Genomic DNA, 16,663 nt, shown 5'->3' with positions numbered 1-16,663 from the left:
CCCACGGATTGGAAGGTAGCAAATGTAACCCCACTATTTAAGAAAGGAGGGAGAGAGAAAACTAATTTTTTTACTAATACTAATTTCTTTCAGTTCTTCATTCTCGCTAGACGCTTGGTTCTCCACTATTTCCTCTCCGCCTCTCTACCTCTCTCTCCTCCTCTCTACCTCTCTCTCCTCCTCTCTACCTCTCTCTCCTCCTCTCTACCTCTCTCTCCTCCTTTAAGACGCTACTTAAAACCTACCTCTTTGACCAAGCTTTTGGTCACCTGCCCTAATTTCTCCTGCTGTGGCTCGGTGTCAGATTTTGTTTTATGACACTCCTGTGAAGCGCCTTGGGACGTTAAAGGGGCGGGGATACCCTAACGAGAGAAGTAAAATAATTGATTTATTTTTTTCTTTGCAAAGAAGGATCGGCAAAATGCAGAATTCAGTGGGACAGAACTCTGGCCATGTTGCCCAGGCATGTCGAACCTGTGGCAACTTGCTACTGAGGAAAATAAAAGGATTGAAACCCAGTAATTTATGGCAAGAAGTGAAACATACTTCCAGACTGGCTGGGCCGGTGGTGAGTTTACCGTCATTGAACATCTCGTCATATCCTTCATACGCTGCTCTCTCCAGAACGTATCGAATTGCCTACCAAACCCATTTATGTATTCCCCCCTCAATTAATCCATTTATACAGTCTCCTTCAATGAGCTGTTTATACAATCTATTTTACTGAACCCGTTTAGAAAATCCACTTCAATGGCCTTGCCTGCTAACTCATTCCACAACCGCCTGCCTTAAAGGTGAAAATGTTCTGCTTGACTTTGAGGTTTTTTTTAACTCTAAAGGTCGTAATTCCTAATTTGTGTACCCTGATATTTGAACCCCTTCATCACAGTGAATGATTTGCCTGGATCGCAACTTTGCCACTTCCCTTCCTAACCTTGAAAACCTCGATGAAATCACCTCAAAATGGCATCTCCTTTTTGAAGAAAAAAAAAGAGACAATTGCTTTCAGGGAGCGGTTTAATTAGATTGCAAGGCCTAGAAATTCAGTTGTTAGTGCCAGCCGCTAGCGCCTTAAGAGGGCGAGAAGTGGGGCGCGAAGTGGCTAGCGCCCGGGCGCGGCGCGATCTGCGCCTCTCGCAAACTTGAGTCAAGAATTAGCGGCGGCGCAAAACCGCAGCGCCCGCTCAGCTGCGCGCGCAGATCCTGACGTCATTTCATGGTGCGACGCCCTTGGTGCGCCCCGAACCGGAACTTCAGTGGCGCCCCCCTTCTTTGCGCCTGGCGCTCCCAGCGACTGGTTGAGTGGAACGGTTCCCAGTCGCTGTGGGGTTGGGGGGGGTGCTATTTAAAGGGGACTCTTCCTGCATTCTTTGTGGCAGCCATTTTGTTCCACTCCTTGGCCGAGAAATTCAGTTGGCGCCGCGCCAGGGCTTTAGCGCCGGAAAGTTAGCGCCGGCGCTAAGTCCCCCTGCGCGTGCCAAAAATTCAGTAGCGCCGCGCCCAAACGGCTGCCGGCGCTACTGAAGGGTGTTTGCGCCTGAAAACTGGCGCTACGCGCCGCATTGCGGCGCTATTCCGGCGCTGCGGCGCCCGATGCAGTGTGGCAGGCTCGGGAAGTGCAGGCCTCCTCCTTCAGTTAAGGAGGAGCTGCCTGCACCCGCCCGCTGGCCGGTAAAATCGCCACAAAAATGAGCCCGGCACCTCGGGGAAGTGCCGGGCTCGCAGCCGAGAAGCATCTGTTCCGCGGGGGGGGGAGTCCGGGGAGGGAGGTGCGGGCAGGCGGCCGGCGGGAAAGCGGCCGGCCGCCGCTCCACCTTTATGCGCCGGCGCAAAGTCGTGTAAGACTCTGTTGCCAGAGTCTTAGTTGCGGCTGCCACGGGCGAGGCGGCCGCAACTGAATTTCGGCGCTGGGGCCCGTCGGCATGGCAACCAGGACGCTGCGCACACCGATGACGTCATCGGTGCCGGCGCAGCGCTACCGGTCTACCGCCGATTCCAGGGCCCCAGGGAATTTTTAAACTGGCCATAACTCCGGCGCTAGGCCCTCCAGCGCCCCAAATGGGGCGCTAGGCCTACTGAATTTCTAGGCCCTTCTGTGTGAGAGAGAGAGAGATTTGGAGAGAGACAAAGGGAGAGAGCTTTCTGCTTTGACTCATCGCTCGCACAGGTACTTCTGGCTTCAGGCCAGAGCTTTGCAGTTGGATTTATTTCTCAGTGCCATAGCCTTGAGTGGCCACATATAATGGGGGCTGCAATGGGTGGAAACGTTGGGTATCTGCATTGCATTGAAAGGGCTCAGAGACGCCGAGAGAGAGTGCCAATCATGGCCAGACGGAGAAGGGCCAACAGGCGTCGGCACAGGAGGCCTTACCCTCCCAGGGTACACCGACAGCACTTCTCCTACCTCAACATGTCTGAGGAGCAGTGCATTCGGAGGCTTCGATTCAGAAGGGAGGTGGTCACGGAGATCTGCCACCTGCTTCAGAGAGATCTGCAGCCTCAGCTGTGGAGCAGGACGTCTCTGTCGGTGACAGTGAAGGTGACGGTGGCTCTCAACTTCTATGCCACCGGCTCCTTCCAATCCGCTACTGGGGTCATTGCCAATATCTCCCAGTTCGCGGTGCATTGCTGCATCCGCCAGGTCATGAATGCCCTCTTCAGAAGGAGACATCAGTACATTTCCTTCCCCATGACCCCGGACAAGCAGCAAGAGCGTGCAATGGGCTTTGCAAGAATAGCGGGCTTCCCCATGGTCCAGGGCGCCATTGACTGCACGCATGTGGCTTTGCGGGCGCCTCTAGAGAATGCCGAGGATTACCGCAACCGGAAGGGCTACCATTCGCTGAACGTGCAGTTGGTTTGTGACCACAGGCAGCTCATACTAGCTGTGAATGCCCGCTTTCCAGGCAGCAGCCACGACGCCTTCATCCTGCGCCAGACTTCTGTGGCAGACATTTTCGAAGCCCCGGCTCACCCAGGAGGTTGGCTTCTCGGGGACAAGGGCTATCCTTTGTGCACCTGGCTGATGACCCCACTCCGTGCGCCCACCACCCCTGCTGAAGAACGATACAATGACAGCCATCAAGCGACCAGGAACATCATTGAGTACACAATCGGCGTGCTAAAGCAACGGTTCCACTGTCTGGACCATTCCGGGGGAGCCCTACAGTACTCGCCTGAGCGAGTCTCCCATTTCGTTGTAGTGTGCTGCATGCTGCACAACCTGGCTATCCTCAGGACTCAGCCACTGCCTGCAGACATTGGAGGACCACCAGAGGAGGAGGAGGAGGAGGAGGAGGAGCACCAAGACGGGAGGGAGGCACAAAGTGCAAAGGCCGTCCGTCAGCGGCTTATTGCAAGTTGGTTCTAGGCCCCCTCTCAGGGAATGGCTTGTGCCATTGAAAGAACATGAATGGAGCCGCTCCGCAAACCCTGAGGCAGTCAAGGCAACAAATAGTTCAAAGTGCAAACATGGACAATCTGAATAAAGACAATTTTTTATTTAACAAACTCTGTGCCCTTCCCACATGACAAACAAATACAGAGAAACCCCCCAAAAAACAGTCAGACACATAACTGGCTCTCACAACCTGGAGAAAATGAACAAAACAGTGAAACAAAAATGACCATGATCCTTGGCCTTCATAAGAAACAAACACAACATTCTCGGCCTTCATAAAAAAGTAACACAACATTCTCCACCTTCATAAAAAACTCAACATTTTGCCACACCTCCTACTTTCTGGCCTGCGAGGGTGATCCGCCTCGCTTGTGCGATTGGCCCCTTCCCGCCCTGCAGCTCCTCCTCAATGGGACCCCAGTGGCTGCAGCAAGGCTGGGGGAAGGCTGCTGAGGGTCAGATAGTGAGTCGGCAGATGTCCTTGGGGGACGGCCTGGACCAGCTCTGGGCCTTGAGGGCCCGGCTGCTGACTGCTCCAACTCTGCTTGGGCGGCAGCAGTCTGTCCTACGGGTGGTGGCAGCTGCACTGGAGGAGTGACAGTGTTGGCAGCAGGAATGCTGCCAACCTGACAGAGCACAGGCACTCCCTGCTCGGCCGAGACACTGGCACTCGCACGGGCCAGTACTGAAGCATGCGCAGCAATCTGCTGAAGCACAGACTGCTGGGCTGCTGCGGTGCGGCGAGGGCCCCGGCGATTTCTGGCCGATCCAGCGAGGGTGGCAGCAGTTAGTGCCCGTGTGGCCCTGATCTGTGTCTGCATCAGACCAGCCAGTGAATGCATGGCACGACTAAGCGTGATGAAATATTTCCATTCATCACTGCCTGTGACTGAGATCGGTTTCAGTGTCATTTCCCTTCCCCCAGACCTCATTGTATTGTGTACTGGAATGTGCTGTATTGTATATTGGAATGTGCTGGAATGTGCTGTGTGTAGGGCTCCGCCCATACCTGGCCCCGTTTGTAAGCTAGCTTCAGTCTAGCCCCAGTCTCCAGAAGGACGACATCTCTCTCGCTTACGTGTTTCGTTCTAAGTTAATAAAAGCCTTGTTTTGTTCTGCTACCTTCGAGTCTCGGAATTATTGAGGCACATCAATTTTATTAACTTATTTTTCAACACTATGGATCAACTCCTGAAACCCAAACGTTTGGATTTGGATCAACATGCTCCGGACGCATCAGCACGCTTCGGACACTGGTTTGAGTGTATGGAATTCTTCCTGGACAATTCCGCAGCCGTCAAAGACGCTACGGACGCTGCGAGGGTGAGACTCGGAATTCTGCGGAATTGGGTAAGCCACCGGGTTTACCCCCTCATCCAAGACGCCGAGATGTACCTGGCCGCCTGCGACATCTTAAAGGCGCATTACCAGCAGCCTACGAATGAGGTGTATGCTAGGCACCTGCTCGCCACCCGCGCACAGCGACCTGGGGAATCGGTGGAGGAGTTCCTAAGCACTCTGAAAATGCTTGGCAAAGACTGCAAGTGCCGAGATGTAAAAGCCGCAGTGTACACTGACGAGCTTGTTCGCGATGCCTTCATCACAGGCCTCTGTTCCACTTACATCCGGCAAAGACTGCTGGAAAAAACGGGGTTGGACCTGAAACAGGCTGCGGGCACCGCGCGATCCCTGGATGTGGCCCAGAGAAACTCGGACGCCTACTCTTCAGCCCGCGCCATCCACGCCACCACGTGTGCACCGAGGGCGCCGCCATCTTGGAAGGCATCTTCCCCGCCCGACAGCCCGACACCGGCTGGGCCCCGCTCTCCCCCCAGAAGCCCTACGACAGCCGCGACGCGTCAGGGACCCAGCTGCTACTTCTGCGGGCAGCCAAAGCACACCAGAAACCTGTGCCTGGCGAAAGGCACCACCTGCTTTAAGTGCGGTAAGAAGGGGCACTTCGGGAAGGTGTGCAGAGGGAACCCCGCCGGAAAACCAACCGCCGGAAAACCCGCCACCGCCGCGTGTGCGCCGTGGGAGCGGCCATCTTGGACGCCATCTTGCCCGACCTCGTGGGGTCCGCCATCTTGTGAGCAGACAGCGTGGATGCCATCTTGTATCGATCAGGGCCCTACAGTGGCATCGGTCACAGTGGACCAGACCAGGCCGCACCCGCTATCCAGATCAATGGTGGACATCGAGGTAAACGGGTGCCGGGTTAAATGCTTAATTGACAGTGGAAGCACGGAGAGCTTTATCCACCCAGAACTGGCACAACAACTCTCCCTAAAGGTGGTCCCTACTCAGGGTACCATCTCTATGGCTGACAAAACCCAGACATCGACCATTCTGGGTTACTGCACGGTACAATTGTGCGTTAACGGAACTGTATATGATAATTTTAAAGCATTAATCATGAAGAACCTATGTGCGAGCGTGATCTTGGGCCTGGATTTCCAGTGCAACCACCAAAGCATCACGCTCAAGTATGGTGGGTCCCAGCCGCCCCTCACAGTGTGCGGTCTGGCTACCCTGAAGGTAAAGCCGCCTTCGCTATTCGCGAACCTTACCCCTAACTGCTGGCCAATAGCGACCAAAAGCAGGAGGTACAGCTGGGAGGACAGGCGGTTTATCGCGACCGAGGTAGACAGGCTCCTGAAAGAGCGCATTATTGAACGCAGCAACAGCCCGTGGCGCGCCCAAGTGGCAGTGGTAAGGGGTAGCGAGAAGAAACGGATGGTGATCGACTATAGTCAAACGATCAACAGGTACACCCTACTAGACGCCTACCCGCTACCCCGCATATCAGAAATGGTGAACCAAATCGCCCAATACCGGGTGTTCTCCACCATCGACCTCAAGTCAGCGTACCACCAGCTCCCTATCAGACCAGAGGACCGCCCGTACACCGCCTTCGAGGCAAACGGACGCCTCTACCAATTCCTCAGAGTCCCCTTTGGGGTGACGAATGGGGTCTCGGTCTTCCAGAGGGAGATGGACCGCATGGTCGATGACCACCACTTGCAGGCAACCTTCCCCTACCTCGACAACGTCACCATCTGCGGTCACAACCAGCAGGATCACGACTCGAACCTCGAGAGGTTCCTGAAAACCGCACAAAAACTCAACCTCACCTACAACGGGGACAAGTGCATTTACAACACCACGCGCCTCTGCATACTAGGCAGCGTGGTGGAGAATGGGGAAATCGGACCAGACCCCGACCGATTGCGCCCCCTACGGGAGCTGCCCCTGCCCAACACTCCCAAAGCCCTGAAAAGGTGCCTGGGGTTATTTTCTTATTATTCCCAATGGGTCCCCAACTACTCCGACAAAGCCCGCCCCCTCTTGAAAGCATCCTCTTTCCCGCTCTCTGCTGAGGCCCACGCCGCCTTCAAAAGCATTAAGCAGGATATTGAGCGGGCCACGCTACAGGCAGTGGACGAGAACACTCCATTTCAAGTGGAAAGTGATGCGTCTGACTTCGCCTTGGCGGCCACCCTCAACCAGGCGGGGCGGCCCGTAGCTTTCTTCTCGAGGACCCTCCAAGGGCCCGAGATCAGACACTCCTCCGTGGAAAAGGAGGCCCAAGCCATCGTGGAGGCAGTGCGCCACTGGTGCCACTACCTAGCCGGCAAACGCTTCACCCTACTTACCGACCAGCGGTCGGTAGCGTTTATGTTCAATAATAAACAGAGGGGGAAGATTAAAAATGATAAGATTCTTAGGTGGCGGATCGCGCTCTCCACCTTCGAGTACGACATCATTTACCGGCCAGGGGCCCTTAACGAATCCCCTGACGCCCTCTCACGAGGGATGTGTGCCAGCGCCACCGGGGATCGGCTACAGACCCTCCACAACGACCTCTGCCACCCAGGGGTCACGCGGCTGTTCCACTTCATAAAGTCCCGTAACTTACCCTACTCGATTGAGGAAGTTCGGTCCCTGACCAGGAACTGCCGCACTTGCGCTGAGTGCAAGCCTCGGTTCTACCGCCCAGATAGAGCCCACTTAATCAAAGCTACACGGCCCTTTGAGCAGCTCAGCTTAGATTTCAAGGGCCCCCTCCCGTCCGTCGACCGCAATGTTTACTTCCTGAACATTGTGGACGAATACTCCCGGTTCCCATTCGCCTTCCCCTGCCCAGACATGACCAGTGCCACGGTCATTAAATGCCTCAACAGCCTGTTCTGCCTGTTCGGTATGCCGAGCTACATCCATACGGATAGGGGGGCGTCCTTCATGAGTGAAGAGCTACGCCAGTACATGCTGTCCAGGGGGATCGCCACGAGCCGTACCACCAGCTACAACCCCCGGGGTAACGGCCAAGTGGAGCAAGAGAACGGGACAGTATGGAAAGCAGTCACTCTAGCTCTAAGGACCAAGGGCCTCCCTATCTCCCGCTGGCAGGAAGTCCTCTCGGATGTGCTCCATTCGATACGGTCGCTATTGTGTACGGCCACTAATACCACGCCTCATGAACGAATGTTTGTCTTTCCCCGGAAATCCACCTCAGGTGTATCCATGCCGTCATGGCTCTCCACCCCAGGTCCGGTACTCGTGCGAAGGCATGTGAGGGGCCACAAGACGGACCCTCTCGTGGAGCCAGTACACGTACTCCACGCCAACCCCCAATACGCATATGTCCGGCACGCTGACGGAAGGGAGGACACCGTGTCCATAAAAGACGTCGCCCCAGCCGGCATCGACAACAACCACGGCAATAGCGGCAACGACGATCACAGCAACTCTTACCCACCCACTACTCTTTCATCACCCCCGGAAGAACACCGACCAACGGCACCCCCACCAACTACCCCTTCAACAACCCTGGCGGCACCCCCGGCAGAGACCCAGGAGGCTACCGGGGACACCCAGCCGACACCCGCGGCACCGCAACAGCCACGTCGGCCGCAGAGGACTATCAAACCCCCGAACAGACTAAATCTATAGAAGGGGTGAATGTGATGAAATATTTCCATTCATCACTGCCTGTGACTGAGATCGGTTTCAGTGTCATTTCCCTTCCCCCAGACCTCATTGTATTGTGTACTGGAATGTGCTGTATTGTATACTGGAATGTGCTGGAATGTGCTGTGTGTAGGGCTCCGCCCATACCTGGCCCCGTTTGTAAGCTAGCTTCAGTCTAGCCCCAGTCTCCAGAAGGACGACATCTCTCTCTATTACGTGTTTCGTTCTAAGTTAATAAAAGCCTTGTTTTGTTCTGCTACCTTCGAGTCTCGGAATTATTGAGGCACATCACTAAGCACTTGGCTGGAAGCCGCATGTGATGCAGCGACGTCCTGCTGACTCCTGGCCTGTGATGCAGCGACCTCCTGCTGACTCCTGGCCTGTGATGCAGCGACCTCCTGCAGACTTCTGGCCTGTGCTGCCCCGAAGTCCTGCAGACTCCTGGCCTGTGCTGCCCCGAATTCCTGCACACTCCTTGCCAGTGACTCTATGCAGTCAGGCATCCTTGCCACTGCAGCTATGAGCTCAGTGTGCCTGTGCTCAGCCTGGGCGCCCATTTCACCAAGGAGCCGCACCTCCTCTGCGCTCACTGTAGCAGGACTGAAGGCCGAACTCACCCTCCGGGGAGAAGGCCGCCGAGCTTCCCTATCCCTCCCGCGTTGCTGCAGCCCGCTGGGCCCCGGAGCTTCACCGTCATCAGACCCTTTCCCCTGCTCCCCTCCAGGGAAGACGTGTCCCCATCATGGCCATGGGCTGCCTCGGCTGAAGGTGGCACTGATGGTCCGGCTTCCTCTTCCTCCTCCTCGCCTTCCGATTCACTCACAGTGCCAGCTTGAGGGCCTGCCTCCTCACCTGGCGATTCAGCATCTGAAAGCAGGGAGGCACAAGAGTTGCTTTAGAGTGAGGACAGGGCGGCAGCGAGGGAGGCATGAGTGCTGCAATGCACTGCATTGGTTCGAGAGTGGCAAAGGATGCTGCTGTGAGGCACAAGTGGAAAGAGAGAGGTCAAAAAGGTGATGACCTTACCACTGCTGTCCAGAATGGGGTTGGCGTCTCCAGTGGCAACGGGGCCAATCAGCCGGCCTCCCATAATCCACTCCACTCGCTGCTCCAGGTCGCTGAGGTCTTTAAGTTTAGGACGGCCTCCCCCGGTCTGTAGCTGCTGCCTGCGATTGTGGGCCAGCTTGTCCTGCAAGAGAAAGGGCAGGCTCTGAGTACAGTGTCAAGCCCTCATCTTGCCTGCACTGCCTCCCATGGTGGAATAGCCCTGACAGTGTCAAGCCCTCATCTTGCCTGCACTGCCTCCCATGGTGGAATAGCCCTGACAGTGTCAAGCCCTCATCTTGCCTGCACTGCCTCCCATGGTGGAATAGCCCTGACAGTGTCAAGCCCTCATCTTGCCTGCACTGCCTCCCATGGTGGAATAACCCTGACAGTGTCAAGCCCTGATCTTGCCTGCACTGCCTCCCATGGTGGAATAGCCCTGACAGTGTGTAAAGTGCTGAATGTGCAAGTGATTTTCATGAGAGTCCCATAGGTCTTGGATGAGGGCTGGGCATTGGGGCTTTCAGGACCCTTTGGCCAAAAAGTGATGTGCACGTGCAGGGATGAAGAGGATACTGGAAAGGGTACTCACCCTGACAACCCGAGTGAGGTCGTTGAACTTCTTTCTGCATTGCGTGGGTGTCCTGGGGACCAAGCTGCTGGAGGTCACTCTGTGTGCAACCTCCCTCCAAGCTTTCATGTACTCGCTGGGCAGCGACCTCCTGCCACTGCCAGGGAAGAGGACAGGTCGCCTGCGCTCCACTGCGCCAACCAGAACCTTCAGGGCACCCTCATTAAAGCGCTGTGCTCGCTCCCTGGCCTTCTCCATGGTCGTGGGCATTGAGTTGTTGAAGCAGGTCTGTCCAGGCCTAGATTCAGGGCTGCAGTGTGCAGGGCGTGGCAGCAAAACAAATTGACCCTCCCCCTTTAAGAGCTGACCGGCGCCAGCGTGTCTGCCTGCAATCTATAACTCGCTGCACCTGCGCTGCGCCCGCCCTCGCTGGTAGCGCCTCGGCTCACCGGCTTAGCGCCTTATGATAGTCGTGCACCGCCTGCTTTAGCGCAGCAGCAACCTCTTGGGGCGATGCAACTCAATTTCGGCGAAGGTGGCGCTAAGTTGCGCCCAGCGCTAAATTTAGCGAATGCCCGGCTGTAGCGCCCCAAACGTGGCGATACTGAATTTCTAGGCCCAAGTTTGTTTTAACAAGTACAAAAGCGTATGATCACAATTAAGTGGCCAGTGTATATTATTTACAATTCATTTTCCTTTGGCAGTTTCTGTCACAGCTGATGATACGGCTCATCAATATGGTCAGCTCCACATTCTGTGGCCATTTAGGAAAAGTTGAATTGGGCGCCGTTAGTCTTGCCATAGCGATAAGTTTATCTTCAGAACGTGCACATTTATTTCACCATAATGCATAAAAGAGTGATCCAATTGCATTGCCTCCTATCAGTTTCAAGTTTAGTGTCCTTATCCGCTGATGAAATGCTCCTCATAAAAACAAAGCCTGGGTTTACCCGCTGGTCTCAGTGGAAGGGTGTCTAGAGCACAGCACTTGGCTTCCGTGGCCCTCGGCTGAAGAACGGAAACATCAGCTAGGAGTTCCAGCTCATCACCGTTGTCAAGGACCCATCCTGGAGGCTCCATGTATGTGGACGTTAGGTGAGAACGAGATTGGGCTCAGTCTTGATGCCTTTCACGGGGCAGATAATCTTCTGGCAGCCACTTCGCTCGTACCATGAAGACTGGCCGCTTGTGCAAGGCCTTCAAGGGCTGCGGAGGCCCCATGGAACACCAACAACAACTTGCATTTATACAGCGCCTTTAACGTAGTAAAACGGCCCGAGGGGCTTCACAGGAGCATGATCAGCTAAAAAAAAATTGACACCGAGCCAAAGAAGGAGACATTAGGATAAGTGACCAAAAGCTTGGTCAAAGAGGTAGGTTTTAAGGAGCGTCCCTACAGGAGGATGGAGAGGAGGAGAGGTTTAGGGTGGGAATTCCAGAGGTTAGGGCCCAGGCAACAGAAGACACGGCCACCAATGATGGAATGATGGAGTGATGGAAATTGGGGGATGCGCAAGAGGCCAGAATTGGAGGAGTGCAGAGATCTCGGAGGGTTGTAGGGCTGGAGGAGGTTACAGAGATAGGGAGGGGCGAGGCCGTGGAGGGATTTGAACACTAGGATAAGAATTCTAAATTTGAGGCGTTGGTGGACCAGGAGCCAGTGTAGGTCAGTGAGCTCAGGGGGTGATGGGTGAACGGGACTTGGTGCGAGTTAGGACACGGGGCAGTGAGCACAGGGGGTGATGGGTGAACGGGCCTTGGTGCGAGTTAGGACACGGGGCAGTGAGCACAGGGGGTGATGGGTGAACGGGACTCGGTGCGAGTTAGGACACGGGGCAGTGAGCACAGGGGGTGATGGGTGAACGGGACTCGGTGCGAGTTAGGACACGGGGCAGTGAGCACAGGGGGTGATGGGTGAACGGGACTCGGTGCGAGTTAGGACACGGGGCAGTGAGCACAGGGGGTGATGGGTGAACGGGACTCGGTGCGAGTTAGGACACGGGGCAGTGAGCACAGGGGGTGATGGGTGAATGGGACTCGGTGCGAGTTAGGACACGGGGCAGCGAGCACAGGGGGTGATGGGTGAACGGGACTCGGTGCGAGTTAGGACACGGGGCAGTGAGCACAGGGGGTGATGGGTGAACGGGCCTTGGTGCGAGTTAGGACACGGGGCAGTGAGCACAGGGGGTGATGGGTGAACGGGACTCGGTGCGAGTTAGGACACGGGGCAGTGAGCACAGGGGGTGATGGGTGAACGGGACTCGGTGCGAGTTAGGACACGGGGCAGTGAGCACAGGGGGTGATGGGTGAACGGGACTCGGTGCGAGTTAGGACACGGGGCAGTGAGCACAGGGGGTGATGGGTGAACGGGACTTGGTGTGAGTTAGGACACGGGGCAGTGAGCACAGGGGGTGATGGGTGAACGGGACTTGGTGCGAGTTAGGACACGGGGCAGTGAGCACAGGGGGTGATGGGTGAACGGGACTGGGTGCGAGTTAGGACACGGGGCAGTGAGCACAGGGGTGACGGGTGAACGGGACTCGGTGCGAGTTAGGACACGGGGCAGTGAGCACAGGGGTGACGGGTGAACGGGACTTGGTGCGAGTTCGGACACGGGGCAGTGAGCACAGGGGTGACGGGTGAACGGGACTCGGTGCGAGTTAGGACACGGGGCAGTGAGCACAGGGGTGACGGGTGAACGGGACTTGGTGCGAGTTAGGACACGGGGCAGCAGAGTTTTGGATGAGCTGAAGTTTATGGAGGGCGGAAGATTGGAGGCCGGCCTGGAGAGCGTTGGAATAGTTGAGTCTGGAGTAACAAAAGTTGATACCTGCCGGGAAAGAGGAGAGAAGAGGGAAAGAATGAAGAGCAAAAAAAAAATCACTGGTATTTTATTCATTTATATAAAAAAATCATATTTTGTATTATTTTGTAGCATGTTGGTGGCATCTATGACTATATTGCTAAATGCTTCCTTCTCTTTCCTTTACTTCTTTTGCGCAGGTTATAACTGTATCCGGTACCTCCATAGGAGTCGGGTTGTCTTCAGCTTGTGACACGCTCATATCTCAGGTAGGCGCAGCTAACCCCAGGCTGCACAGTGTGCAGTGATGTCCTTGATGTGCCTCAATAAATCTGAGACTCAATGTTAGCGGAACAAAACAAGGCTTTTATTAACTTAGAAGGTAACACACAGTGGAGAGGTGTCTTCCACCCAGAGGTCTGCAGTACTGGATGTGAGGCACGCTGAGCCTGCTTACATAGGGGCCAGGTATGGGCGGAGCCCTACACACAATACAATACAAGGTGAGGAAACGGAACTGAGGTAAGGGAAATGAAACTGAAACTAAACCACAGTCACAGGCACAATCACCCAGAGAATACAGATGAGTGATGAATGGCATATTTCATCACAGTCCTCTCATGCAGAAAAAGTGATTTAGTTATATCAGAGAAGAATGAATCTTTAAACTTCAGGCCTTGGGAATTGCAATCCCCCTGTGCGAATTTGAGCCACACACACACACTGGGGAAGTCTCTTCTCTTCTTAGGCAGTCCCTCGGAACCGAAGATGACTTGCTTCCACATTTCTAAAGCTATAACGTTAGATAGATATTCTTGAGCTTTGTTTGCTGTGCTTTTGGGGATACTGCGAAATCTTGTAGACGCTTTCCTTCGGAGAGGAGTGAGTTGGGTAGAATCCATGATGGAGCAGATGGTTTAAGGAAAGGACGGGCTTGATGGATCAGATGGTCTTTTATCGTAGCATGCTTGCTTATCTTTCATCCACTGTGCAGGAAGTATGGTGGTGCAGCTGCACTTTGCACTCCTGTGGTTGTAGTCTGAACTAGCCTGGCACGTTAAATGCTAAGCAAGAATGGTATCCCATCATAATGGTTTTGGTTAAGTGAGATAAATATTTTAATTTTTTTTAAATATATATATTGGGGGAAAAATTCAGTTGTTTGCGCCTCCCGTTAGCGCCTTAAGAGGGCGCCAATGGGGCACAAAGCAACGAGCGCCCGGGCGCGGCGATGTTTGCGCCGCTCGCGAAATTAACTAGGCATTTTGCGGCGGCGCTAAATACTACCGCCACGATCTCCTGTGCCAGCAGATCGTGATGTCAGTTGAGTGCGCAACGCCCCGGTAGCGCCCCGGACCGGATATTGAGTGGCGCCCCCTGCCTTACCGCCTGCCGCTAGCAACGACAGGTTGAGGGGAGCGTTTTGCTGTCAGAAAGGGACTGGGGGAGCGCTATTTAAAGGCGACCGCTTCCTGCCTTTTTTTGTTGGTGACATTTTTGCACCACGCATTCTGAGAGAGAGAGAGAGAGAGAGAGAGACTTCTGGCGAGATTCAACGCTGTGTGAAGGAGTTTTGGGTACTGAGCAGCACTTTGCAGGTTTATTTTGATTTGCCCTTCCTTGCTTCGCCAGCGCTCTGAGGTAGCGCCTCGCTCCTCGGCCTTAGCGCCTTAAGGCAGGTGTGAAGTGCCTGATTTAGCGCTCCAATCACCTCAAGGGGCGATAAAAGCTAAGTTTGCCATCAGAGGCGATAATTAGCACCAGGCGCTAAACTTTGCGCACGGCCGATAATGGCGCCCCAAATGGGGCGATACTGAATTTTTCCCCCATATACTGTTGCAGTCTGTCCTCGTAGAAAAAAATGGCATCCATCAGAATGTTATGTAATGATCAATATCGATACAACTCACTTTAACAAAACTTTTGTTCTGATTTTCAGACATATGGCAGTAATAACATGAAGCGGATTGGGGTGGTGCTCCAAAGAGGGATTCTCATTCTCATGATAGCCTGGGCTATCTTCATCAACACCGAGCAAGTATTATTGGCTTGCAAACAGTCTCCTGCAGTCGCCAAGTGAGTGTCTTACCTATTTTCTATTACAAAAGAGAATAAAATGACGGCACTGGTGAAAAATAAAGAAGGTCGCCCTGAGTTTGTGGCCCAATGGCAGAGTGTGTTAGTGAACACAGAAGTGTTGGGTCAAGGAACGGTAGGGTGAAGGTTCCAACTTGTACAAAGTGAGGGGCTTATCTCAGCTGGATCAGTGCCAAGAAGAGGCCAGATAGAGAGTGGGCCAATGAAATGGTGAGCCACCCATCTCGCAGTGGCCACCACCTGGCATCCACCTTAAGAGCAGCACCGATAGAGAACAGCAGCTGGCCACGTGCCGTCCTCGTAGTGAGTGTGATGGGAGTGAGAAGCCAACGTAAAATTTGAAAGGGAAAATAAGGCAACCAAAGGAGTCCTATTGTAGAACTAAACAAAGTCGGCTTAAGTCCTTGGAATAAGGGGGATTTCATCAGAGCTCCATCATCCCATCAATCCCCCCCCACAGAGCTTGTTAGTAAGTGCCACTCTGTAACAGGCTGGCTGGAGGCACGGTTCAGTTGAAGATTGGGTCAATTTGTTCTGCTCTGGAATCCATTGCAGCCACAGGTAGCTGCCTGGCTGAGAGCTGAGTGATCCCGTGATTCAAACTCATGCCTTGGGAGTTAGAGATTCCTCGAAACAGCAGAACAACTGCTTGTCTGATTCTTTAGAAAACAAATAGAACCATAGAATCACAGGATAGGACAGCACAGGAGAAGGCCATTCGGCCCATCGAGTCTCTTTCGAGGAGCAATCCAGTCAGTCCCACTCCCCGCCCCCCCTGCTCTTTCCCCACATCCCTGCACATTTTTCTCTTTTAAGTATTTATCCAATTCCCTTTTGAAGGCTGCTATTGAATGGAGTCCTATTGTAGAACTAAACAAAGTAGATTTACGTCCTTGGAATAAAGGGGATTTCAGGAGAGGTAATCACCCTATCGGGCAGTGCATTCCAAATCCTAACCACTCATTGGGCAAAAACGTTTTCTTCAGGTCGCCTCTGGTTCTTTTCCCAATCATCTTCAACCTGTGCCCTCTGGTTATCGACCCTTCAATCTGTGCCCTCTGGTTATCGACCCTTCAGCCATTGGAAACCGTTTCTCTTTATTTACTTGATCTAAACGTTCATGATTTTAAACACCTCTATCAAATCTCCTCTTAGCCTTCTTTACTCTAAGGAGAACAACCCCAGCTTGGCACCGTCCTGGTCTATAGGGCTCAGTACCATATTAGGCAGTGCCTTTACTCACTAAGCCATGGGCGGGGGAGGGGGGGCGGCAGGGGAGTAATAGGTACTTCTAAAAATCTATCGTCTCCTCCGTTCCCCCTGATCTTCCTGGGTCCACATCTTATGTGGCTGAGAAAGAGTGCTCACAGTCAGCGCGGCTCCCTTGACTTTCCTAACTGAGAGAGCAGGCAGGTTGTCTGTTTCCAAGCCTTCAGTCTTGCCTCTATCAACTCCTGGAACGGCCACAAGAAAATTTACTCTATCTAAATCCTTCATGATTTTGAACACCTCTGTCAAATCTCCTCTTAGCCTTCTCTGCTCTAAGGAGAACAACCCCAGCTTCTCCAGTCTCTCCACGTTGGTGTAATCCCTCAACCCTGGAATGATTCTAGTAAATCTCTTCTGTACCCTTTCCAAATACTGCCCTTCCTACCATTTCAAACTGAATGTGAATAACTTCCCTCTGCAATTACATGAAATATGGCTTTGAAATGCCTCACTGGGAGATAGGAATGCAGGGGTGGAAATTGATCCTTGTTGCGCCCATGTTCCGCGC

At 53.8% G+C, this 16,663-nt stretch overlaps 1 protein-coding gene across 1 annotated transcript in view; it reads left to right on the top strand.

Annotated features, from left to right (window-relative positions):
* Positions 1-417: 417 nt before the first annotated feature.
* LOC147102394 (multidrug and toxin extrusion protein 1-like) overlaps positions 418-16,663 on the top strand; it is a 58,505-nt gene continuing 42,259 nt past the window's right edge. Inside the window, exons 1-4 of the mRNA XM_085965113.1 lie at positions 418-568; positions 10,691-10,787; positions 12,985-13,058; positions 14,729-14,865. Of these exons, the coding sequence (XP_085821239.1) occupies positions 422-568; positions 10,691-10,787; positions 12,985-13,058; positions 14,729-14,865 (455 nt within the window). The 5' untranslated portion in view covers positions 418-421. The remainder of the gene's footprint in view (positions 569-10,690; positions 10,788-12,984; positions 13,059-14,728; positions 14,866-16,663) is intronic.

The sequence above is a fragment of the Somniosus microcephalus genome, chromosome 22 (assembly GCF_052327205.1).
Source record: "Somniosus microcephalus isolate GS21.2 chromosome 22, FLI_Smic_1.0, whole genome shotgun sequence".
Classification (NCBI taxonomy): domain Eukaryota; kingdom Metazoa; phylum Chordata; class Chondrichthyes; order Squaliformes; family Somniosidae; genus Somniosus; species Somniosus microcephalus.
Note: the sequence above shows the minus strand (reverse complement) of the source record. Positions and strands in the feature narration are given on the sequence as shown.